This window comes from Phyllobates terribilis, unplaced genomic scaffold (assembly GCF_046119375.1).
Source record: "Phyllobates terribilis strain yellow unplaced genomic scaffold, ASM4611937v1 Scaffold_3__8_contigs__length_932513732, whole genome shotgun sequence".
In the NCBI taxonomy this organism is placed as follows: domain Eukaryota; kingdom Metazoa; phylum Chordata; class Amphibia; order Anura; family Dendrobatidae; genus Phyllobates; species Phyllobates terribilis.
This window is the reverse complement of record NW_027362763.1, coordinates 504,476,163-504,504,048: the sequence shown is the minus strand read 5'-3', so window position 1 is coordinate 504,504,048 and position 27,886 is coordinate 504,476,163. Positions and strand designations below refer to the sequence as shown.

At 39.2% G+C, this 27,886-nt stretch overlaps 1 protein-coding gene and 1 long non-coding RNA gene across 3 annotated transcripts in view; one reads left to right on the top strand and one right to left on the bottom strand.

Annotated features, from left to right (window-relative positions):
* The window catches only part of NKAIN2 (sodium/potassium transporting ATPase interacting 2), a 1,575,235-nt gene that overhangs the window by 489,679 nt on the left and 1,057,670 nt on the right, over nt 1-27,886 (bottom strand). The window contains exon 4 of the mRNA XM_073676010.1: nt 22,020-22,220. Within this exon, the coding sequence (XP_073532111.1) occupies nt 22,020-22,220 (201 nt within the window). The remainder of the gene's footprint in view (nt 1-22,019; nt 22,221-27,886) is intronic.
* LOC141259665 (uncharacterized) overlaps nt 1-27,886 on the top strand; it is a 247,546-nt gene that overhangs the window by 2,348 nt on the left and 217,312 nt on the right. Inside the window, exons 2-3 of one of the 2 annotated variants that reach the window (XR_012318450.1) lie at nt 14,436-14,782; nt 18,705-18,759. This is a non-coding gene — a long non-coding RNA (uncharacterized lncRNA). Of the gene's footprint in view, nt 1-14,435; nt 14,783-18,704; nt 19,701-27,886 lie in introns of those variants that run through there. The other variant, XR_012318449.1, reaches the window with a different exon arrangement.

The window sequence follows — 27,886 nt, the reverse complement described above, 5'->3', positions numbered from 1 at the left end:
TGGACAGAGACAGGGTGGCTTCATTCCATATATATAAACACTAAAGAGTATATTTCTATTACAACTTGTCATGTATATAACATCAGATCTTTTTTAAATTGCGGTAGCACTTATGTTTTTTAATTCATAACATGTAAAAAATGTAACATCCAATATGTCGGATGTTCATCTCTTCCCTCGAAAAGATGCATTGCTGAACATATTTTACGATGCCCAAAGCTTACGACATGTAGCTTATCATGTGTATCATGGCACTTTTTAAATGTGTATATTAACGATGTCAGAGGTCTAAATGTGAATGCCATTGAGGAAGTATCTCCACCCAAAAGAGGTGGGGAAACATCACGTAAACTTTTGAATCAAGAAGTTATGTGGATATTTAAATTAGATACAAGTGAGGAGACAGAAATGAATATAAACTCTGGTCTGATGTTTATTCATTAACTTTATATTTTATTCTTTATACAGTTACATGTTTGTATATGTAAACCAGATTTTTGAAAAGAGGATGTAAAACAAATAGTATTTAAAAATTATTTATTTTTATTGCATCAAATTTAAAAACTTCAATAAAAACCATAAAAAAAGCAGTGGCCTGTTGATCCCATGCAAGAAGTCATCCAATTAATGTTTGTATATGTGTTATCATTCATATTTAGAACATTCGTTAGGAAATGGATGATTAATTAGTCATACATCATTTCCTGCCTCAGTCTAATAAAATGGAGACCATATTTTATGGGATATGATTAACAACTTCCCAGTTCGAAATTCTTAGGCCAGTTCCTGATAATTTTTGCTACCATATTTTTAACATACTATCAATAAATGTGACGTTAAGAACATTTTAGAACTTTCCTCTCCAAGAACATGAATTTCCTTCTATTCTCCTTAAATTTCCATAGAACAAGTGCCTGGGTGTGGCAGCATTAATATGCACCTTAAAATTAGGTATTTCTTTTTTATGGCTGTGTAAGTCAATCCTACTAAATTGTATTGAAATGAATGTACTTCATTGAATGACTCTCATTATAAATTAAATTAAATCTAAAATCAATAAAAAAAATACACTGACTTTTTTTTGATCTTGTGAAAAATAAATTTCCCTGGATTAACTGGTACAAACTGATATGTCTTCCAATACCTTGCCTTTTTCATAACACTAGAGCAAAATAAAACAATAAAAACAACAGCAAAATACATGTTAAAATCACTATGATGAACACTGAAAATCATGGCAAATCCGAGGAAAAACTCTGAAAAAAATCTTTTGCAAAGGAGCTAGTGTGATTCATCCTCCTTTTGTAAAGGGATGCTAAGGATATCTCTGAGCTCGGAACATACAATTTGTTTTATTGAATGAAAGCTGTTATCAGCACATTGAAGGTAGCACTTCCATTACCAACTCTGACATGATAAAATGACCTCACCTTAAACTTGAAATGGCCAGTTCCGTAGAAGATTTAATAACATCCTGCATAGCTATCTAACAAGCACCTAATGAAATGGGCCCTTTTGGACAGTATGCCAAAATCAATAGCCATTATGTGAATAAAGATGTTTTCATGGAGAGTCCATATTTTACCCCTGGCAAAGTTGTAAAAAAAAACAGGTAGAACAAAGCTGCTAAAAAGAAAGGAGAATTTAATATTGCAATTCACTTTTGAATCATTTCAATTTAGATGTAAGTGTACAGTATATCAGACTTCTTCCTCTAGTTCCAAGGAATGTACCTATGGTGGAAGCTAAACAGTTTATGTAGGGTGATAAAATACTGTAAAATTGTGATGGGTCATTGCATTTTTTGAATTATAGGAGAACAAATAGGGAAAATTAAAATATATAAAAGTGATTTATAAATAGCTGTAGAAAAATGGTTACAGTAACTCTTCAGCTTATCCTACATTGCATCACATACATCTAAAAAATTAAATAAAAGATGGTTTTATTATACCATTTTTATAAGCTGGATGTTTGCAGCCATACCTGAATTAGACCATTAACACATATATACCATTAGTCCTGTATTTTTCTACTGTACATCTACATAATGTATTTAAATTATTTACCTTTCCAACCTTTATTATAAAACTCCAAAAGTAAAGTTGTGTTGCAAACATTTGGGATTAAAAATATTAATATTTTGGGTATAGAGTACCTGTTAAGACCTACTGTATATTTTTCTGTGTTTACAGGCTACAAACACATTCTGTCACTAGTCAGATACTGCAAGTATGAATATGATAGACAGCGACCAAACCGGGTAATAGTGTATCAGTGTGGATGCTGTCTATCATTTTCATACTTGAATTGTTACCAAGTGAGGTTCTTTGATTCAGGACTTGGCTCCCTGTGATGAAAGAGTGCGGCGAGACATTTTTTCTATTACAATCAGATATTGCAGTCATGTGATTGTCCCTACCGAGAAGGAGGAAATGAGTTACGCAAATGTCAGGCAGTAGTTCTTTGTTTTCAGTGGAGTAAAGAACTTCAATAGTGGCTAAAAGTTTTGAGACTTAGTCTATGTGCCCACGATGCAGAAATGCTCAGGACTTTTTCCTGAGCGTTTCTGCATCTCCCTGGCAGAAAAAACGCATAGGATTCTACTGTACATGCGGTTTTCCTGCCAGGGACATGCGGATGTGAAGCGTTCTTCACATGTATTTCCGCATGCGGGTTGACAAGCGCTTTCCAGGCGATTTTAGCATCACTTGGAAAGTGCTTGACAACTGGGTCACACTATATAAATCCATGCAACCAGCATGGATTTATATAGTGTGACCTTAAAGAATGGTAAAAAATAAATCTATACTTGCCTTCCGATGGCCCCTGGAGTCTTGCTTCGATGCATCTCGGCTTGCCGGCAGCTCGCGGTACACTACACTAAAGGACCAGCCTTCACATGACTATGACGTCAGCGCAGGTCCTTCAGTCCACCGCGATCTGCCGGCAAGTGAAGACAAAGACACCGGGGGCCATCAGAAGGTAAGTATAATATTTATTTTTTATTTTCTTTTTTTTACAGGTTCTATGGTACACGGGTCCGGAGGAGAGCCTCCTGACCTCCAGACCTGGGTACCATCCACACATTGAAACGCATGGATTCCGCATGTACAGATGCAGTGATGCGTAATCCATGCGTTCTAATGCAAGTCAATGGCGGCGAAAACGCAGCGCTTCCGCAAAATAATTCGTAGTGCTGAGTTTTTTTCCGCAATGATAACCCGCAGCGGAAATTTCCGCAGCATGTGCACAGCACATGCGGATTATCATTGGGGGACATGGCAGACCTTCTACCTTGCGTTTTTTAAGCCTTTCTGCAGCGTTTTTGCCACTGCGGAAACGCTTCAAAAATGCATCGTGAGCAACAGTCTTAAACAAATTTTGTTTTCCACAGCTTGCTACTAATGTTTTTATAGATGAGTTTCAAAGTCATTCCTTGCCATGGAAATTAAGTAAAACACACAAGCCCCATTTCCACTGATTTTCAGCCCTGCCACAAAATGACCTACTTTCATAATTTCAGTGATCCCATTAGCTTAAAAGACAGTATTAATGAGGGCAAGGCAGATTTTATCACTCTGTCATGCTGCTTGAATTACAAGAGCAAAGTGGTTGCTTTATGAAGGGGCTTGTACTCGAAATCATTGTCTTCTTCTGTTAACCATGGTTACCTCCAAGAAAATAAGTGCAGTCATCATTGCTTTGCAGGCAAGGACATTGCTGCTTTTAAGATTTCACCTAAATCTACGATTCAGATCTCCAAGAATGAACTTCAAAGAAAGGCTATGTGCCCACGATGCAGAAATGCTCAGGATTTTTTCCTGAGCGTTTCTGCATCTCCCTGGCAGAAAAAACGCATGTGGATTGTACATGCGGATTGTACATGCGTTTTTCCTGCCAGGGACATGCGGATGTGAAGCGGTCTTCACATGCATTTCCGCATGCAGGTGTCAAGTGCTTTCCAAGTGATTGTAGCATCACTTGGAAAGTGCTTGTCAACTTGGTCACACAATATAAATCCACGCAAACGGCATGGATTTATATACTGTGACCTTAAAGAATGTTAAAAAATAAAAAATAAATATATACTTACCTTCTGACGGCCCCCAGAGTCTTGCTTCGCTCCGTCCTAGCTTGCCGGCAGCTCGCGGTAGACTACACTGACGTCAGTGCAGGTCCTTCAGTCCACCGCGATCTGCCGGCAAGTGAAGACAAGGAGACAGGGGGCCATCAGAAGGTAAATATCATATTTATTTTTTATTTTATTCTTTTTTTTACAGGTTCTATGGTGCCCAGGTCCACAGGTGCCCAGGTCTCCTCCCCTTCAGACCCAGGTACCATCCGCACATTGAAACGTTTGGATTCCGCATGTACAGATGCAGTGATGCGGAATCCAAGCGATTAAATGCAAGTTAATGGCGGCAAAAATGCAGCGCTTCCACAAAATAATTGGTAGTGCTGCGTTTTTTTCCGCAATGATAACCCGCAGCGGAAATTTCCGCAGCATGTGCACAGCACATTCGGATTATCATTGGGGAACATGGTAGACCTTCTACCATGCATTTTTTAACTGTCTCTTGCCACTGCGGAAACGCTTAAAAAACGCATTGTGGGCACACAGCCAAAGAGGTTCAATTTCTGTGAAGAACGCTTCAGGGTGCCAAAGAAAGTCCAGCAAAAGCTTGGCTGTCCAATCTTCTGATGAGTGTGCTGAGCTGTCAGTGCTTTGATTGACAGTTCAGCTGTCCAATCTGTGACTGGGAAATGTGGGACTTTCTCCAGGTATTCTATGTAATGAAGAGTGCCCAAGTTATGTAACTGAGCTGTCTGCCCCTGATCCCTGCCAGACATAGTTTGTGCTCCCTGGTGAGTGTTCGCCTCATTCTGTTGTTTTGAGTTCTGATCTTCTGCTGCCTGACCCTTTGGACCGTGTTCTGACTATCCCTTTGTCTTTTCCTTTTGCTTTGATCTGCTATTTCCTGGTATTTTGACTCCAGACCGTGACTGCACTTACGCCTTTGTCTTTGCCAGCACCCTTGGTACTGACCCCGGGACGTCTGACTTCTCACGGCTTGTCCATGAGTAGTGGCTAGCATCAGAAAGAGACTCAGCTATAGGATTAGTTCACCACCAGTGCTGAGATTGCTCAGAAATGGCAGTAGGCAGGTGATCTGTTATCTCCTGGTATTTTGACCCCGAACCATGAACTGACATACGCCTTTGTCTTTTCCCTTGGTTATCTACGTGCTCTCTTGGTACTGACCCCAGAATGTCTGACTTCTCTGTCTCATTGTCTGTCCGTGAGTAGTGACTATCTTCACAAAGAGGACTCAGCTATAGGATTTGTTCACCACCAGTGCTGAATTTGCTCAGGAATGGCAGTAGGAAGGTGATCTGTTATCTTCTGTTTTTTTGACACCGGACCATGAACTGACAAAAGCCTTGGTCTTTTCCCTTGGATATCTAAGTGCTCTCAACTATAGGATTGGTTCACCACCAGTAATGAGATTGCTCACGAATGGCAGTAAATAGGTGTCAGTGCACCTGCATGCACATTGAGACTGGATTGGTGTTAAGAAAGGCATCAAAGAAGCCTCTTCTCTCCAATGAAAAAATGAAAGGCAGTTCATTCTGATATTCTACAGAAGTATAAGGATTGGACTCCAGGATTGGGCTATAGTTATTTTTTTATGAACCCTCTTGATACTGTTTGGGACATCTGGAAGAATAATTGCCCAGTGAAGAAAAGGTGAGAGCTACTATGAGTCTGTATCATACCATGTCAACAGTAAAGCATCCTAAGACCATTCATGTGTGGGGTTGCTTTTCATCCAAGGGAGAGGGCTCACTCACAATTTTGCTTAAGAACCCTACCATGAATATAGAATAGTATCTGAAAATTCTCCAACAGCAACTCCACTCGCCGTGTTTGCAAGAAGAAGAAGGATGAGTACAACCCAAGGACACCGTCCCAACCGTGAAGCATGGTGGGGGAAAAATCATACTTTGGGGGTGCTTTTCTGCAAAGGGGACAGGATGACTGCACTCTATGGAAGGGAGGATGGATAGGATCATGTATCATGAGATTTTGGCCAACAACTTCCTTCCCTCAGTAAGAGCACTGAAGATGGGTCATAGCTTCTTCCAGCATGACAATGACCCAAAACACACAGCCGGGGCAACTAAGGTGTGACTCCGTAAGAAGCATTTCAAGGTCCTGGAGTGGCCTAACCAGTCTCTAGACATGAACCCAATAGAAAATCTTTATAGAGAGCTGAAACTCAATGTTACCCAGTGACAGCCCCAAAACCTGAAAGATCTGGAGAAGATCTGTATGGAGGAGTGAGCCAAAATCCCTGCTGCAGTTTGTGCAAATGTCGTCAAGAACTACAGGAAACATCTGACCTCTGTAATTGCAAACAAAGGTTTCTGTACCAAATATTAAGTTCTGTTTTTCTATTGTATACAATATTTATTTCATGCAATAAAATGCTAATTAATTATGTAAAAATCATACAATGTGATTTTCTGGATTTTATTTGTAGATTCTGTCTCTCACAGTTGAAGTGTACCTACGATAAAAATTACAGACCTCTCCCTTTTTTGTAGATGGGAAATCTTGCAAAATTGGCAGTGTATCAAACAATTATTTTCCCCACTGTATGTATACTGTAAATATAATAGTAACTTTATAAGGCTGTATGAGTGGGCACTCTGGAGACTACCATCCCCCTTGTAGTGGTTAGGACATGGTTAATGTCCTGCTTCAGCAATCTCTCTCCCAGCACCTGCCCCTCTTCTTCTCATAACCTAGAGCAGGGTTCCCCAACTCCAGTCCTCAAGGCCCACCAACAGGTCATGTTTTCAGGATTTCCTTAGTATTGCACAGGTGATAATTCCATCATCAGCACAGGCAATAGTTACATCACCTGTGCAATACTAAGGAAATCCTGAAAACATGACCTGTTGGTGGGCCTTGAGGACTGGAGTTGGGGAACCCTGACCTAGAGCACCTCACAGGCAGGTGTCAGTAGCAGCCCGAGCAGAGGGAATCACACACTGTCATACTCAGTGACTCCCTCCATCCCCACAACGCCTTCACATAGATAAGACCAGCGGCAGCATTGACACTAGGTGAGCAAGGCCTGTTTCAGCATAATTCTGTAGCATTCTCCTGTCAGTGCTGATGCTGCCGCCTGCTCTGGGTTACAGACTTCCATCAGTTCTACAGGGGCCCCTCCTGCAGCAGTGCTGGGATGAGGAACACTTTTGCCTCACATACTTTATGTGACTACCAGTGCCGACCTCTGATTTAGCTCCAGCAACAGCAGGCACTGTCAAACATGGCATGAATAGACTGGAGTCACAGGTAGAAGCTGGCAGGGTGGAGCCCAGTGCTGCCCGCCGTTTCCAATGAAAGTGCAGGAACAGCGCAGCTTCTCTGCAGGGCAGGCCGCCAACCCTGCCAGGACCAGTCGCGGTTGCGACCTCTGCGACCGCAATCGTTATGCCCCAGGTAATATCACTACTGCACATATGCAGCTGTACATGGTCACAAACTAGTGGTCTAGTGGTTGCAAAGACCACCCCAATGCATCATCATACAAATTGCTGGTGTAATTCCTCGAACTATACCTTGGCAAGGTATGCTATGTAGGGGGTAGCACCTTCCATAAATTCTTAACAGGCACTGTTAGTCCATGCATGGGCAATCAGCTATATTTAAAGCAACCTGATATCCTGGAGGTCTAGCAATGGGGGGGGGTACTCTTCTTTGGGCTTCAGCAAAGAAATCTCTGCTGTACAATTTAAAGTCACAATAACAAATAACCTTGCTTTGCATCTGTATAAGAAAAATAAATTCTTCTTGTTTTGTGTCTGTGAAATTCTAGCTGGGTACTGCCTCCCTTCAAGAGGCCACTTCATCCATAAAGCCTTACATGAGGTAGATCTATCAATTAACACGGGCTGTCTAAAATGAGCAATCTGTCAACATTTCTAATTTCTTTTCAAACAATCACTTTTTTCCTTTTATGCTCTTCATATTTTTGAACTTTGTTACATTAGCATGATATACTATAATATTTGAAATTCAGTCAAATATAAATGTTTTTTTCTTTATTTGTAAATATTGGCATTGCATAAAACGTGTTTTTTCTTTGTTTGTAGAACAGCTCTATTTTTCTCCTTCTATTGTCTCTGAAAAAAACCCTAAAATGTTACAGCAGGTACAGATAGTATTATTTTCCTTGTCAGATATCCAATCTTTGGCATCCTACTGAGCGAAAATACCTTGTCGCCTCGGGCTGTCATTTTGCTAGATGTCAGCCGCTTTGACCTGTTTCTTATATTTTAATATAAGCATTTAAAAGAAAGAAAGAAAAATCAAGGGTAATATTTATACCTTTTAGGAAATATTTTGAATTTCTAGATCAGTCAAAAAAGAGTGAGAAATGATTTTTTTGTGGAAATGTATGGTATCGGCACCTGCTAGTAAGATTATGCAACTGAGTAAAAGACACTCAGTGACGCTTTAGTTGAGTTTTGCCAAAAAAAATAAAATCATCTGAATAGACATCCCTGAAATCGAGCAAAATCCCTGCTGTATGTGGTGCTCAGACTGTTGTCTTGCACCCATAAATCCTAACTTTTGTATAGAAGTGACTTGTGTTGGGCAGAATGTTAGCACATCAAGACTGCTGCCCAGAGGCTCACAGAGTTGTGAGGGCTCTATAGCACATTAGGCTTCTCCCCATAGAGGCCCCAATCAAGCATATCAAGGACTCCCCCTCGCCTGCCAATTTTGTCTTATTGATTGGGATGAGGTGTGCAGGTTTTCACCATCCACAGAGAGAATGAATGGGTCTGACTTGATTTAGGAACTTTGACCTCCTTGGACCAATCAAATTAGAATTTAAGATACCTGGTCTATTTTCCATTGCTTACATTCTGGCAACATACTCTGCAGTGTTGCACTGACATTGTCATTATTCATATCATTATTTATCTCCAGCTCCACTAATTAGTATTTTTATTCAGATGCAGATGTTGCCCAGTTCAAATTCAAACCGAAGACGGCTGGCATGGTAACAATGTCAAACAATGAACAACTGTGTTGTCCTATGGATGTTTTGTTTGTTTGGAACTTTGTTTAGAACATGAGGTGGACAAATAATATCTAATATATAACATAACTGGTGAAACAGACAGCAAATGGTATTCTCAGAATCGAAAGTTATCATTTCTATGGATAACTTACTGCTAGTGATCCTGACAATGGAGCTATGGATCTCGAGAACCGGGACCAGGTTGACCGGGACTCGAGAACCGGAACGAGGTGTGCATGCTTGTCCTCCACTCCAATCATTGTCTATTGGATGGCTGGAGAAATTAGACTATAGAGCTAGGCTAGACTGTGGTAGAGCATTTCATCTCCCCTCAAGGTGGGAGTCTGCAGAGCTAGTTTCTTGGCATCCAAAGCCTGATTCTCGGGAATAATTGGTGGCTGACCACCATTATGGAATGGGAATTACTTTCAGTTGCGGAAATATCCTTTTCATCATATTGTTATATTAGCGGCTTTCACACACCTTTCAAGGAGGGTGCTTGAAACATACCGTACATGTCAGAGATGTCGCAACCTTTCTTAAGGGTTACATCCTTATTTTTTTACATGGGTAGGGGACCCCCAATTCCGGTAGTACTAACAATATTATTGGAGACCAGCACTTTTATATGGTAAGATATGAAATCTGGCTGCACAACTTAATTATGTCAACTACAATCAAATAAATGCTAAAATCTCAGCCAACATGTAACATAATGAAATGGAAATGATTTTAACCCCTTAAAAGCCCAAGACAAACTAATAAGTACCTGCGCCCTGGGACTTAAGAGACAGGTACGGAATAGTACGTCATGGCGATCGCGCCCGCACACAGGCTGTGAGGGCGTGATCGCCGCTGGGTGTCAGCTGATTGTCACAGCTGACACCTGGTGCTATGTGCTGGGAGCGGTCCCACACCGCTGCCGGCACATTAACCCCCGCAATGCTGCGATTGAAGTCGATCGCAGCATTACTGTGGCAAGGGGAGGTGATCGCGACACTCACCTCTCCTGCCGGCGTCCAACGCTGTCTGCCGCGGCTTCCCGGACGTTGCCATGATGACCCAATGTCATCATGACAACATCTGGGTCACCAGACAGCAGGAAGATACTTTGGTCATGCGCAGTGCATGACCAAAGAATCTTCTGCATCTGCAGCGCTGACAGCCTGTATAGCACATGGATGATATGTGCTATAAGAATAAAAAAAGTGAATGTCCCATAGTGGGACAAAGTATAAAAGTCCAAAAAGTGTTAAAAAATGAAAAAACAAAAAAAAATTGTAAAAATATAAAAAAAATTAAAAAAAATCCACAAAAAATAAAAATAAAATGTACCCATCAATAAATATTATTATGAAAAAAAAACAATAAAAACAATAAAAGTACACATATTTGGTATTGCTGAAAACATCATCTTGTCCCGCAAAAAACAAGCCATCACACAGCTCCATCAGCTGAAAAATAAAAAAGTTATAGCTCTCAGAATAAAGCGATGCAAAAATATATTTTTTTCTACAAAATAGCTTTTATTGTGTAAAAGCACCAAAACATAGAAAAACGATATAAATGTGGTACTGCTGTAAACGTACTGACCCGAAGAATAAAGTTACATTATCAATTTTACCACACGCGGAACATAATAAAAAAAATAAGAAAAAAACAATTTCTGAATTGTTGGTTTTTGTTTATTCTACCTCTCCCAAAAATCAGAATAGAAAGCGATCAAAAAATGTCACATGCCTGAAAATGGCATCAATAAAAACGTCAACTCATCCCGCAAAAAACAAGCCATCACATGTCTCTGTTGGCCAAAATGTGGAAAAAATTTTGCTCTTAAAATATTGCGATGCAAAAACTAGTTTTTACAAAAAAATGCATCGTTTGTGACAGCTGTCAATCATAAAACCCGATATGAATCTGGTATCGCTGTAATCACACCAACCCGAACAATAAAGTTGTCTAAACACTTATACTGCACGAGGAACGGTGTAAAAAATAAACTCTAGGGTTAGGGTTGTACTAGGATTGGGTTTAGGGTTGGGCTAGGGTTGGGCTAGGGCTAGGGTTTGGGGTTGGGGTTAGGGTTGGGCTAGGGCTAGGGTTGGGGTTGGGGTTAGGGTTGGACTAGGGTTAGGGTTGGGCTAGGGTTAGGGCTGGGGTTGGGGTTGGGTTTAGGGTTGGGTTAGGGTTAGGGTTGGGGTTGGTGTTAGGGTAGGGTTGGGCTAGGGTTAGGGTTGGGCTAGAGTTAGGGTTGGGGTTGGGGCTAGGGTTAGGGTTGGGGTTGGGGTTAGGGTTAGGGTTAGGCTAGGGTTAAGGTTGGGCTAGGGTTGGGGTCAGGGTTGAATTGTTTTCAAAAGTAAAAAAAAAAGATGACGATATGGCGACTAGTGTTGAGCGCAAGTGCTCGCTACTTGAGCTTGCATCGGGTGCTCGGGAATGCACTAAGTATCGTGGGTGCTCAAGTGACATGCTCGAGTCTCCACCCCATATGCTTCTCGGCCAAAAAACCTTGCGGGGGTTGCCTGCCATGCACAAGCGATCCCCGCATGTTTTTTTTTGGTTGTCTAATAACCGTGAAACATGCGGGTGGGGACTCGAGCATGTCTCTCGAGCATGTCGCTCGAGCACGCGCGATACATGGTGCATACCTGAGTACCCGATGCAAACTCAAGTAGAGAGCACTTGCTCTCAAGACTAATGACAACTTATTCAATATGATGACCTAATGTTATCAAATTCTGTGTCGTACTTCTGGGTTCAAAATGTTCACATCAGGGGCTCTCCAAATGCAACATGGCGTCCGCTCTCAATTCCAGACAATTTTGCGTTCAAAAATTCACACAGTGCTCCTTCCCTTCTGAACTCTGCCGTGTGCCCAAATGCTGTATTTCCCCTACATATGGGGTATTGGTGTACTCAGGAGAAATTGCACAAAAACTTTTGGAGTCCATTTTCTCCTTTTACCCTTGTGAAAATAAAAAAATTGGGGCTAAAACATCATTTTTTGTGGAAAAAGTTTTATTTTTTTATTTTCACAGCTCCATGTTATAAACTTCTGTAAAGCACTTGGGGGTCCAGGGTGCTCACCACACATCTAGATAAGTTCCCTGAGGGGTCTAGTTTCCAAAATGGTGTCACTTGTGGGGGGTTTCCACTGTTTAGGCACATGAAGGGCTCTCCAAACGCAACATGGAGTCCACTAATTATTGAAGCAAATTTTACAATCAAAAAGTCAAATGGCGCTCCTTTCCTTCCGAACTCTGTCGTGCACCCAAACAGTGGTTTTCCCCCACATATGGGGTATCTGCTTATTTAGGAGAAATTTCACAACAAACTTCATGGTGCAATTTCTCCTATTACCCTTATGAAAATGCAAAATTGGGGACTGAAAAACATTTTTGTCAGAAAAATGTGAAAATTTTATTTTTACAGCTCAATGTTCTAAACTTCTGTGAAGCACCTGGGGGTTCAAGGTGCTCAACACACATCTAGATAAGTCCCTGAGGGGTCTAGTTTCCAAAATGGTGTCACTTGTGGGGGTTTCCACTGTTTAATCACATCAGGGGCTCTCCAAACGCAACATGGCGTCCGCTAATTATTCAAGCAAATTTTACAATCAAAAAGTCAAATGGGGCTCCTTCATTTAAAAACCCTGCTGTGCGCCCAAACAGTGGTTTTCTCCACATATGGGGTATCTGGGTGCTCAGGGGAAATTGCACAACAAAGTTTGGGGTCCATTTTTTCCTGCTACCCCTGCAAAAATAAAAAAATTGGGTTTAAAGTAACATTTTTGTGAAAAAAGTTACATTTTAATTTTTTTCTTCCACATTCCAAAAATTCCTGTGAAGCACCTGAAGGGTGAACTTCTTGAATGTGGTTTTGAGCACTTTGAGGGGTGCAGTTTTTAAAATGGTGTCACTTTTGGGTATTTTCTGTCATAAAGACCCCTCAAAGTGACTTCAAATGTAATGTAGTCCCTAAAAAAATGGTTTTGTAAATTTTGTTGGAAAAATGAGAAATCGCTGGTCAACTTTTAACCCTTATAGCTCTCTAATAAAAAAAAATTTGGTTTCAAAATTGTGCTGAGGTAAAGTAGACATGTGGCAAATGTTATTTATTAACTATTTTGTGTGACATACTGTATCTCTCTGATTTAAGGGCATAAAAATTCAAATTTTGAAAATTGCAAAATTTTCAAAATTTTCGCCAAATTTCCGTCTTTTTCACAAATAACCGCAAGAGATATTGAAGAAATTTTACCACAATCATGAAGTACAATATGTCATGAAAAAGCAGTCTCATAATCAGGGGGATCCGTTGAAGCGTTCCAGAGTAATTACCTCATACAGTGACGGTGGTCAGAATTGTAAAAATTGGCCTGGTCATTAACGTGCAAACCACCTTCGGGGGTAAAGGGGTTAAATCCATTTACATAATGCTTTAACCCAAAGATACCCAAGCACTGTTTACTATTAACTCCCTTTGGTGTTGTAAGTTAAGAAGAAAAAAACAAACCTTCACATCAAACATAAAAAAATGCAAGTAGCATAAAATTTGATGCAAACAATACAGATAAAATGGTTCAAGGTAACTGATTGTCTATACAACCACAAGAGAATATGTTAGGATGAAAACTATTCAATTACAACTCTCAAATTCCAGCAAACAATATAGTAAATAGTTTATACAAGTAACTATCTTGGTCTTGCAGTCTCTTTCAGAGGCAATGGCTTTGCCTTAGAAGCAATAGTTCAATTGTCACACCTAGGGGATGGCATTCCACTGCGACACTGCACTTACTCTCACGTATTGTAATCCTGGCTGCGTGTATGATCTCTCTATATTGCAATCTCTTGCTGGTGTTGGGATGTGGACTGTTTCACCCTGTTCCTGCCCCTGAAGGCAACAATCGCGCTCTGTATAGTGTCATGCGATTTTACATGTAAAGTGACCAGTGATGGGCATCTTATATAATGTGTTATGGTAATGTAAAGTGTTAATGTATAATGTGAGTAGTGCATACTACACGATTACATTAGGGATAAGATGAGTACTGTTTATATATTAAGTGGTTTAGTCTATAGGATAGAAAAGTATAGGATATAGTTAATAGATAGAACTAGCCCAGTCGGTGGGGACTAGTGTTAATAAAAGGTGAGCACTTCCTGATAGTGTCAGGAGATAGAGAAGTGCAGTAACAAGGTCAGGTTTGGGTGCTGTGGGCTGCTAGGGGCAGCATGTGCCAGTCGTTCGAGGCAGTGGGAGGCCATACTGTTATCCCTTGTGGAAATTCCTGTAGTGTCTAAAGTCTATTGCTCTGTCCAGGTACCATGCAGACAGCCTGGTCTTCTGAAGTTGGTGGATGTGGAATCATGTGAAAGGCAGGTGGCTGGTCTCGAGTGCTGAGCTGAAATGGACAGGAATTCCTGAGGCTGATGGAGTCAGAGGGCTTGGAGACAGTCCAGAACGAAAGAGTGGTAGGGCTAAAGGGGTACTGTACGAAGAAAGCAAGAAACATGAAATGCTGTGCCCTATCCCACATGTCACCACCTGATGAACTTGAACTGACAAGTAAATGTTTGATTGTTGTAAAGAACTTGGTGTTCCCTGAATTATGTGCAGTGGCTCCTGAGGATGGAAGCCTGGAGGCAGTGGAGGCCTGTGACTTACAAGTGAGTGAAATGCACCCCACACCTGACAGCACACTGGGACACTGTTTTTCTGTAATGTGTCAGAGCGCAACCGGACAGCAACTCGGTCAAGACTACCACTCTCGCACACTTTACACTTGCACACCTCTCGGCAGTACTGAGGCCCATGCCATTGCTGTCTTCTTAAGTCTAGCTTCTGACATGGTGTATTGGCTGTTACACTACTCACCAGTTACTCAACTGTAGGCCAGTCTTACAGGTGGACTGGTCTTCCTCAACGAATCAGGATTTTTTTTTCACGAGGATATTCGGTATGTGAAAAAAGATGGCCATGTCAACATCTCTAATGAATGAAAGTTAGTTTGAGTGTTCTAATTTTTTTTTTCATGAACAGCACTCAGGCCAAAAATATGCTCATGTGAACCTAGCCTAATATTGGGAAGTGGATAGGAACTGTAAAAGTTTGAAGAACATACCCAAGAATTGCAAGTAAGGAGAGGCCGCTTCCCTTGCTTTAAAGTCCCTCTTTTTATTAGATAGAGTCCTCTCTTGTTAGATATGAAGTAAAATGACTGTTAATGGAGCCACATGTGACCAGGAGACCAGTCCATCAGCCTCCTCCGTTAGAAAAGAGACTTTTCCATATTCAATCATCAATCATTTTGTATCTAACAAAAGAGAATGCTATGAAATAAAGAAAAGGCAGTATAAATGACAAAAATAACAAAAGAATATGCTATGTAAGGGACAGTGCTATACATAACAAAAGAGGATACTATATAATAATGTCACAATACATGACCCCATTCATCCTCCCTTCAATACGGTGCAGTTGTTCTGTCCCCTTTGCAGAAAAGCACCCCCAAAGTATGATATGTCCCCCACTGTGCTTCACGGTTGTTACGGTGTTCTTGGGGTTGTACTCATCATTCTTCTTCCTCCAAACACGGCGAGTGGAGTTGATGCCAAAAAGTTTTATTTTGGTCTCATCTGACCATATGACCTTCTCAAATGCTTCCTCTGGATCATCCAGATGGTAGTTGGCGAACTTCAAAAGGATTTTAACCCATGACAGCTTAGTGTGTCCTGTAGCCCATCCCACTTTTGTGCAGGTCTACAATTTTGTCCCTGGTGTCCTTAGACAGGTCTTTTGTCTTGGCCATTATGAAGAGGTTGGAGTGTGATTGATTGAGTGTGTGGACAGGTGTCTTTTATACAGGTATCGAGTTCAAAAGGGTGCCATTAATACAGGTAATGAGTGCAGAGTAGGAGGGCTTCTTAAATAAAAACTAACAGGTCTGTGAGAGCCAGAATTCTTGCTGATTGGTAGGTGATCAAATACGTATTTCATGCAATGAAATGCAATTTAATTATGTAAAAATCATACAATGTCATTTCTGTTTTTTATTTTTAGATTCTGTCTCTCACAGTTGCAGTGTACCTACGATAAAAATTACAGACTTCTCCATTCTTTGTAGGCAGAAAAACTTGCAAAATCTGCAGTGTACCAAATACTTATTTTCTCCACTGTAACAAGAGAGGATGCAACATAATAAGGGACAATGCTGTACATAACTAGAGAGGATGCTGATTAAGGGAAATCTGTCAACAGGTTTTTGCTATGTAATCTGAAGACAGCATGATGTAGGGATTAAAGCACAGATTTCAGCATACCTTTATTATTAAGCTCTGTGGTTTTATTTACTTGCAATGATTATTTAGGACCAGGAGCTTATCATTGCTGGGACACAGCAGCTGGTGACACCTGGTCTGACATGCCCTCTCCTGTGATAAGCAGCTCAGGATCTATAAGTATGTACATGCAGAGTCTGGTGTGGGCAGGGATAGTTGTGCTTTGGGTTGGGTTAACTTTCTCAACTCTGCTACATGCTAAATCTAAAAACTCTGTGTCACAACCGCTGCATGGAATAAACTGAGTGATATATCATTGGATTCAGGGTTTCTTTGCCTACATCATGATGCTTTTAAATGAGGTAACAAAAACCTGCTGACAGATTCCCTTTAATAAGAGATGGCACTATACTTAATGAGGAACCTATGCTATATATATATACAGTTAGGTCCATATGTATTTGGACAGAGACAACATTTATCTAATTTTGGTTCTAGACATTACCACAATGAATTTTAAACAAAACAATTCAGATGCAGTTGAAGTTCAGACTTTCAGCTTTCATTTGAGGGTATCCACATTAAAATTGGATGAAGGATTTAGGAGTTTCAGCTCCTTAACATGTGCCACCCTGTTTTTAAAGGGACCAAAAGTAATTGGACAATTGACTCCAAGGCTATTTCATGGACTACAGGTTTCTTTTAAATATAAAGATGTATTATGGGGAGCAGGGAATTTGAGCTATATCACAAAAAACTTTATCAAGTAAAATAATGAAATGAATAAGAACAGAATTTTGCAGCAAAATAAAGTTTATTCCTATAAAATGAAAAAGCATCTTACTGTAACAAGAACCTGTCCAAGTTAGAAATGTTTCATCCATATGCTTTACACCTAAAAGATTGAGAGGGTGTTTGTGACAAAAAAGGTTACTTCTATTTATAATCACTGACATCTTTGGACAATCTGCTGTTATCTTCCAAAACAATGTAAGAAGTGTAAATATAATAAATAAGTTCACCAAGCAAATACACTTCATTCTTGTAAGACATCATGTTTGCTGGAACTTAATTATATATGGTAATTAACACTGAACCACAAGGGCCTTCTTTTCAATGAAGCCTTTTCTGTGATTCATCTATAGTCCTTTTTGTTTTCTAATTAACCTAAATCCTTTATTAATGAAATAACTAGATAAAAGGACTTGTAGTCTGGTGGAAAGCCCTGTATTCAATGCGAAGAAAATATTGATTAAGAGAAATTGGCCAAAAGGTAACCTTGTAGAATAGCAGGTAATGAATGACTGTACCAGCTATGATAGCTTCAAGGTGAAAAGTGTGATTACCAGTTAATCCTGGTTTTCTTACTCATTTCCTTATGCATATAAGAGCATAAACTTCTGAGAAAGAAGACATCAGTTGGTGTAGTATTTCTAAGTTAGCTTTGCCTTTAGAGCCACTTTAAGGCGTAATCTTCAAAATAAAGGATTTGGATTAAAGTTAAGCTCAGGATCAGATTAGTCTTTTTGGACCAACTAGATGAAATTTTTGTGGGGGCCTACCCTCCATCTATACAGAATATAGATATGTCCACTTTTAAATACATTATATGATGCTGTTATAAATACACACCCAGGACAATTCATCAATATGATCTAATACATTACTTGTGAAATCTCCCATAAGAAAAGGGAGGATCTAGGGTCCAACATCTCCTCTAAATAGGGTTGTCTTAAGATAGACATTTAAGGCCCATTATTGTGTTAGAGCTGGTACTTTGGTAGGCCAGTCTGACCATGCTTAATTTATTAGTTATTAAAGGGGTCCCCTTTCAGATAATATTCAGACCCAACTGCAGTTTGTTAAAAACACAACAATTCGCACCGCACTCATCTTCCCCGGGTCCACCAGTGGGTCTCTGTTAGTACTCCCAGTGCCTGGTATTGGCTGTGGTGCTGATGTGAGTTCAGTGGCTGAGCTCACTGATTGTCTTTTACACTGTTGATGTGACGTTAGCACCGCACAGAATACCAGACACCAGGCACAGCAGTGGAGACTCTGGGGAAGGTGAGCACAGCATAAATTGTTATTTTTTAACAAACTGCAGTGGGATCCAAACATTATCTGGCATAGGACAACCCATATAGAGGGAAGCTATCATCAGAAATTTGTTTAAATCAGTTGTTTGTGTTAAATGTATTTTAACAAAAAATTGGCATTTTTTATATCATGATATATGTTTAAAAAAAATAACCTTTAATTTTCACACTGACCACTTGGGATTTTAGACTCATCTTTCCTTTTCTTTCAGGAGGAGTTTTCAGCAGCAAGTCTCCATATCATCAGAGCCAGGACTGCAATGTTAGGTAACTCCTCTATACACAGCTGATAACACAGGATCCACCAATCAATATAGGGGATGTCACAGCTGATTTTGCCAGATTTCTATTTTTAATACAAATTGTGAAATGTAAAAAAAACCCAAATCATTGCCATTCTTTAAAAAAACATTTAAAACACAGACCTTATTTAAACAATAAATCATTTTTATGATGGCTTCCCTTTTAGGAAATATAACAACAATAAAACCAATCAGATGGGGAGGAGGTTGCAATTTTACTTTACAAATGAAGTCCCTGAGGTTCCACGATATACAGACTTTAGTTATACTGTTTGCTGCCATATAGCGCTCTATGTCAGGCAGAATTATGGACCTGATCTCCCCCTAAAAGAATTGCGTCTAGATAAAAGTAGCCCATAACACAACATCAAATGCTTCCATATGAAATTAGAGAGGTATATGAGCTGACTTGGACTGGCCCACAGGAGAACAGGAGAATCCTCTGGTGGGCACCTATGCAGGAGTGGGCCACCACCCTCTTATATGAGCAGTACTTGGCACTATATACTTGAATCACTAAGTACAGACAAAGGCAGCATCTTATTCATTTAACAATTTACCCAGCTCATTGTTATATACATTTGTGATTGAAGATAATGACACATTTACATGTAGTTATATAGTGGGGCCCTAGAGTTGGTTACTGGTGGGCCCTTGACACCCCAGTTCAACACTGTATACGGGTTTAAGACAACATCCAACTCTAAGGTTATAAGAAATTATTTATTTGTCTATAGAAACTCATTAAGAAGAAAGGTGATTTTTAGATACAATAGGAAGCAAGACGTGACATTTGCTTGGCTTTTTTTCTATAGAAAATAAAAGCTTGGCTTATTAAAAAGGTTCTCTATAACTGGAAATGCAAACAGAATCAATTTAATGATCACACATTCAAAATATCACATCCACTCCCTGCACATTCAATTTGCATTATTTCTCCTAAACTTGTACAGGAAACAATTGTTCCAAAAAACAGGCAGATCACAATGAAGCAAAAGTGTAGGGAAACTAGCTCTGGACGAAGTCCAAATGAGTTAAAATGTTATTGCTTATTATTAGGGAAAGTGGCTACTAAGCACCTATAGCCACATGCACTAGGATGTAGCTGCTTGGTGGGTGGAATAATCCCTGAGCTAGAAAAAAGGAAAGCCCACTGATGATAGTAATAAAGCCTTTGAATAGGTATTTTCTTTACTAATTAAACTCACAGTTAAAGGCATGTACTAATAGTATAATGACCGTAGCAGAGTTACATGAACAAGCCAAAGACAAGGACTTGGGTTATGCAGTGTTAGCGGGGTAATTATCAACCTGGTTCATACTCACTACAAAGACTTTACATTGTGATTATCAGATTAATGAAGTACTACTTTATCGTAGTGGCAATGTGTTGTGCATGCTTAAAACAGCTTTACAATGTGAAATCACTATGCTAGAAATCCAGTACATTCTTGCGAACAAGGTCTCTATTTCCAGCTATTATTATACCAGAATATTAAGTAAATTAATAAATTGCCACTATATTATAAAGTTCACAAGGGCGATACATAAGATTGGGGTTGTAACCGCCAGTCTTAATGAAGGCCTCACTGGCACATCCCACTTAAAGCACCACTCCAGTGTTTTGTTTTTATTGCACCGCTGGAGTGCTGCTTTAATTGTTAGTTCCCCTGCCCCCGTCGGATATTCACCTGCCCCCGCGTCAACATTTTCCAGTGTTGCTTCCGTTGGTCTCTGGCAAAAAGTGCCGACGGCTCCAGTGTTCACTTTTCAATACATGTCTATGAGAGCCTTATTCTGGCTCTCATAGACTTTCATTGAGAGCTTGTGACGTAGCTTTTGACTTCCTGCCAGTCAGAAACTGTGCTCACGAGATGACGCCGCAGAATTGGAGTGGTGCCAAAAAACAGTGAAGACGCTGGAGGGTAAGTATATGACTGGGGGCAGGGGACTTACATTTACGTTTCAGCGCCACTCCAGTGCTGAAAAAAAGAACAAACGCTGGAGTGGTGGGTGCATTAATAAATTTGCCATTTGCCTCTGTGCACATCACCAGAAATACTCCTCCAATCAGGAACTGAAGTAGCATTTCTGTCATAAGAAACACCAGCACTTTAATTGAATTTGATTGGCAGGAGTAGCCATGCCCCGTCCCAGGTCAATCCCAGCTCTGCCCATTTTTGGTGGAGCTGTTAAAAACTGGCATGAAAATGGCAAAAGTCACAATAGTTTTGAGCAACTCTGTTTTGCCCAAAAATGTTGCAACTTTTCAAAGCATCTTACACCAGTTTAAAAATTCTGTGACTTGGTCACAATGTTTCTAAATTATCCTTTTTATAACTAGAACTGAATGTATGAACCTATTCGGATGCATTGCTTCTATATTCTTCACACACTAATACAGGACGGTATTTTTTTGGTCAAAATTGGAGGGATACTTTCTAAATATACTATGTAAAACTGCACATATACTATTAAATGTGACTGTTAGTGATGGGCGAGCATGCTCGTTACTCGAGATTTACGAGCATGCTCGGGTGTTTTCCGAGTATCTTCAGCGTGCTCGGGCGTTATGTTTTAGTCACTCAGTGTGCATGATTTGCGACTGTTTGACACCTTTAATACACGTGAGGAATGCCTGTTTCTTAGACATTCCTCACATGTTTTAAAGCTGTCAAAAAGTCGCAAATCATGAGCACGGAGTCACTAAAACATAACACCCGAGCACGCTGAAGATACTCGGCGAGCACCCGAGCATGCTCGCCGAAAGGGTTAACAGAACATACTCGCTCATCACTAGTGACTATGAAACAGCTTGTGCTGTCCAGTCAATCTATTTCTAAAGGCTGGATTTTTATACAGAAAATATGATGAGTGAAGAAATGACACCAGGAAAGAACCAGGACATATTCATTATATCGATCATCTTGATGGGAAACTGGAAAACTGCACTCTCTGCTCAAATCACAATGTGAATTGCTTCGAATTTTCACATCCAATGTCAGAAATGCTTATCCGTGACATCACTATGTGGAATGAAATGTCCTCAGAAGACTGTAGTGAAGCTACAGCATTTAAAAATTATAGATCTCTCTAAAGTAGCAGGTTTTGTGCACATTTCACAACAAACATACTTCACAGTTTGGCTATACAGCTTCTTATCTTGCTAAAGAAGACTGCAAATCCTGTGTACAGTATATCACAAAAATAAAGAAATGTACTTACTGCAAAAAAGATCTGAAGAGAGCTGTGTGCTACTTCTATATACTGGTACTCTAGTAAGCACTCTGATATAGTAATGTAGCGATGATCTTCCGGTGCCCAATCTGGAGCAGGAGTTACTGAGGTTACCATGCATCCCGGCCCGTTTTCCATCCACCAGGAACGATGCATTGATACGTTAAAAGTTAAAATAAGGTCTCTTTCCTAAAAAGAAAAAAATATAATTTTAGTATACTACACTGAACAAATACATGGTAGAACATTTCACTGCAAAGAGAAGTATTGTATGACATTGAAACAGCAATAAATACATCCTACAAGTGTAAAATGTAAATTCTACACTGAAACCTAAAATTCAAAGTAAATTTACATTCAAGCCTTTTTGAAGGGGCCACACAAAATTTTATTGAAAAAATCTGTCTTCTTTACAGGGTAATCTTTTGGAGAGGTTTTACTATGTGCACTTTAAAAAGGACACATGGCCATATTTTCTTTCAAGTAGTGCTCGTCAATCATTTGTATATTTCTCCAATGCTTCTAAAATAAAAAAAGTGAAGCAACTTTATGCATAGCGTTGAGTATAATTGTCTTAAATGTCTACAGATCCTATACAGACCTCTGTGCATTCATGGATACAGAGTAGTCTGATCCTCCACTGATACGTCATTTATCTAGCCCCCATTTATTTCCTAAAGAAATGAATAATTGACAGACTCTTTATTTACAATTCTCATTACATTTTCTTACAGATACATATGTAACTTTCCACAAATTTCATTATAGACTCAAATTTCTCTTAATACAGATTCAGGACTGGGTGGCCTTTGATAGACAAACATAACATAAACATCTCCTGACAGAGTATCGAGAAAATTATGTTATTGTTTAAACCTGGCAAATTTACAACTCTAATCTCAGAATTAGGATGATCCAGGAGGAAAGGTAAAGAAAGACACATGAATATATGCAAAAATGTAAAAGAAAATGCTAGTCTGAACACGGGTTAAAACATCAACTTCCAATGTAGAGAAAAATCTGCAGAAAATGTCTTTCTTTTAAATAGTAATAAAATTTTAACACACAGTAAAAGTTCATTCACACAGCCATATTATGACAACTTTCAGCTTTTAGCAGGTCCTTACTGTTTCTTTGTATGCATTCAATTTCATAAGGAGGCAGGCTCGGACTGACCTACAGGAGAACAGGAGAATCCTCTGGTGGGCCCCTGTGCAAGAGTAGGCCACCACCCTCTTACATGAGCAGTACTTGGCACAATACACTTGATTAACCATATAAAGGCAAAGTCGGCATCTTATTCATTTGACAATCAACACAGTTTATTGCAATTGAATTTTGTGAATGAGGATAAAGTCATATTTGCATTAAGTTAAAAAGTGGGGCCCTGGAGTTGATTTTACTGGTGGGTCCTTCGCACCCGAGTCCGACACTGTATGGAGGCAAAAAGTATTTGCTTCCAGCTAGCATGCTCTTCCCATAAACATCATCACATCTATGAAAGAAAACTTCAGCACTTCTGTGCTGTATAGAAGAATCATATACCAGCTCCATATTATGGAATAATAGGTACTCTATGTGCCTTTATAGAGATTGTGTCATCACCCTAATTTGGAAAGGTCTAAAAATCTATGAAAACATCAGCCTAGTATTAAATACATAAAAAAATCAGTATAATAACCTGTTATACTGTATATATTAATAAAATTAAGTTAGGTCAGGATGATTGAATGTACAGTAAGCTTTATAAATCCTCAAGGCAATTTATCATAGCATATAATAGGAAATACATGATTCAATCAAACAACTATTCTTACTACATGTATTACTTTTCTTGGATTTTATGCATTCTATTTCATTTTTTTCTCTTGGAACAGCTACTCCAATATCTACTTTTAGCTAGTTCTACCGGAAAACTTCATTTGACCCAAAAATATCATTAAACATTTATATAGAAATGAGAATTGCATGATAGAAAATTGCATTAATGGTATAAAAAGAATTTTTGTTTGCTAAGCTACAACAATTTTTATCTTTGTGCCCTGCCCTGCACATGGGTCCAATACTATGCAGGGTCTAACCGGGAGAAATCCCCCCAGTAAAATCCTGCCCTCAAAAATTCAAATTTACACCAATAACGATGGTGAGGCAGAGACCTTAAGAAAATTGGGAGTCATAGAACCCCAATAATATTTTTTAGAACATTTTTTCTCTTTGCAGCCACCCCTGTGCAGGGGTCCAAACCTGTGGAGTGTTCTACTTGTGGAATTCACTCCAGAAATAATGCATGTTTCCCTGATCACAGTATCACAGACATGAAATTATTGGTATTAAAAGGTTATTTCAAATCTCAGAGAAACAGAAGAGTTTGGGAATATAAACTCATGGTGACCTTTGACACCTTGAAAGAATGTGTGGCATGGATTTATGTAATTCTACATCAACTAAGAAATGTGCTCCTCAGAACAGTGGGGTAATCACAACCCTGGACCAGACTTCAATCACCGGATAATAAAACTTTCACACTCCATATCTATGAACTAATCCAATATTTACAGCCAGAACTGTTTATCAATCTCCCATAGTAATAACTCTACTTTACGTCACCTGTCTCATCTATTGCATTATTTCTGTTTCCTATTGTGTATAAAGATGTGACTCTTCAGATTTTGTGTTATCCTATGCCTGATGAAGAGGCCTGAGTAGTGTCTAAAGCTTGCCACTTGTTACCATCTTTTCAGTCAGCCACAATGACTGCATAAAAGCTGCTATTCTAATAAAATAAATTACTTGCGCTATTTAACACACACGTGTGTCCAGAGCTGTGAATGAATGGATCATAGAGATGGAAACATCATGTGCCAGTGTTATGCACCAAGAAGAGTGAGTAACCAACTGTACTTACCTATTTGTAGATAGGATGAATTGCAATTCTGGGTACATGTGTGCTAAACTTATTTTATTAAACTTATAACGGAAGCAGTGATGATTCAAGGAAATTACATGTCCCACCCACTGGTGAGTATCAAAGCCTGGATGCACAATAGAACAACATATTCATAGTTTATAATCATAATATAAATAAAGAAATGAAAATGATATATACAATCTCTACATGAAAAAGCAAATAATTGTGAAAAGAAAAAAAAAGTTTAAAATAGTTAGTCACCCATAAGTCCTATAATGGGCATTTCTCGTGGCTATTTCATATAATCCCTCAAGGGACGAAGTGCCTAAATTGAAATTTCAAGAGGATTCTCTATTAACCAACCTCCTAAAATGATATGGATGAGATTCGGGGATTTCTTCTATTATTTTCAATCTTAAATAAGAGGGATCTTTATTGTGTGTAGAACATTGTAAAAAATAAATAACAAAAGAACTACTGCAATTTAATTATGGGTCACAATGTAGCTGCAATTTACAATATGTTGGAAGAACTATTCAGACCATTAGAAAAAGGATAAATAAGCACAGACACAAAATCAAAAACAGAATTTTATATCATAGTTTGTCTAAACATTTTTCTTCAACACACAATAAAGATACCTCCTGCTTAAGATTGAAAGCAATAGAATAAATCCTCAAATCTCATCCATATTGTTTTAGGAGGCTGGTTAATAGAGAATCTGTGATCCTGAGTAACTACTCACGGGCAAGCTGTGAGACAGGTTAGTCAGGAGCTCTGAGGTTATACACCAGGAGAGCTTATGGTACAGAGGGGTAAGACAAAGGCATGATCAAGTAACAGTCAGGATTCAAATGCCAGGAAGGTACATCAAGACCAGGGAGTACAACAAACGGATAGTCAGAGGCCAAATCTGGGGTCAGAAACCTGAAGTCAGAGGAAGTCAAAAGCAAACGGGATAATCTACATGAATAGTCAGAATAATTCCAAGGTCAGCAACAAGATCAAGAAGTCAGACACAGAGCAAGCACACATCTAACTAGGCAAAGCTACAACTAACACTGGACTGCAAACAGCAACCCAACTAAATATCTTTCAAATAATTAAAGATGGGAGGCACCTGGGGAAACACCTGCAGGCTGGACCAGGTTGATTTGATTCCATCTACTCTTGCCTGTTTCTTATCACCAGTAGCAGGACTTCACCATTAAGTGCTCCTATTTTGTCTTCAAAACACAGTCAGAATTGCTTTTTTTTGCAATTTCACTGCACATGGATTTTTTTCCTGTTTTCCAGTACATTGTATGGTAAAATGAATAGTGGCATAGAAAAGTACAACTCATCCCACACAAAACAAGAACTCATATATTTATGTGGACAGAAAAATAAAAAGTTATGGCTCTTGGTAGAAGGAGAGGGAAAAACGACAATGCAAAAACAGAAATTGACCATGTCGAGAAGGTATTAAATCCCTTGTCCCCCTTCACAAAAAAATCCACCGCAACCCAGAAAAAGTTATATAAATTTCTGGAATGATAAAAGGACAACCTCTGAACTATTAGGAAAAAAAGTCTTTAAATACAAAAAAAGAGCAAAAACTGATATCACTTATGACTGTCTCACAAGCCAGGAAGCACACTTTCTCACAAGCCTTGGTTTCGGATTTTTCTTCAGTAGGAAAATTAGGACTGATGGGACTTGAACTTATAGTAACAGAAGAATAAAAAATAGTGCTATTAAGTTGCTGTAATTCAGTATATCAAGGATAATTAAAATCATAGTCACACAGATTGTAGGTCCAGAACCTGTTTATCACTTGAATCTGTGTCTTATTATTCATATACTGAGACTATCAATCCCATTTTCTAACATTGTGGGTTACAGTTAAAATAGACAAAATGTACAATTGGTGGAGGAGGGTTGAACTTGATGGACCTAAGTCTTTATTCAACCAACGTTACTATGTTACTATGTTCTTCAGCACTGCAGTAGTATATCACACTCTGATTTTTTTTTTATCCCTATGTGAAGTGATGAGCTGTGCACTCGGACCTCCTATTCCTAGAGTGTAAAACCCTAAATTTGCTACTGTAGTGCCTGTGATACTTCACCTGATTGGCTGCACTAGGTCATGATGTGATGGGAATTGCTTAAATTAGACAGGTCTAATGTTAAAACCTAGCATTACAGGCTCTGATTAGGTTCACCTGGCTGGCTCTGCATATAACCAGGCTAGGTGTTCACATTAGTCATCTGGGGAAAGCTGAGCAGAGTGGACTAGAGATAGAGAGAGAGACAAGCCAGAATCTCAGCCTGAGAAGAGTCTGCACAGACCGTGTGCACCAAACTGCAAGTATCAGTGATTGTTATGTACGATAGCTGTTTTGTTTTACTGAACTGGTACTAGCTCAGCCATATATGAGTAGCCAGGGTCTATTTTGTTTAGTTAGCACCTGGACAAGGCTGGGATCTTTTGATTATGGCTTTGTTTTTCATTGCTGTGCAACCTGTGAAGATAAACGTCACATTATATATATTTATTTCCTCCACTGTATGTATATATATATATATATATATATATATACAGTACAGACCAAAAGTTTGGACACACCTTCTCATTTAAAAATTTTTCTGTATTTTCATGACTATGAAAATTGTACATTCACACTGAAGGCATCAAAACTATGAATTAACCCATGTGGAATTATATACTTAACAAAAAAGTGTGAAACAACTGAAAATATGTCTTATATTCTAGGTTCTTCAAAGTAGCCACCTTTTGCCTTGATGACTGCTTTGCACACTCTTGGCATTATCTTGATGAGCTTCAAGAGGTAGTCACCAGAAATGGTTTTCATTTCACAGGTGTGCCCTGTCAAGTTTAATAAGTGGGATTTCTTGCCTTATAAATGGGGTTGGGACCATCAGTTGTGTTGTGCAGAAGTCT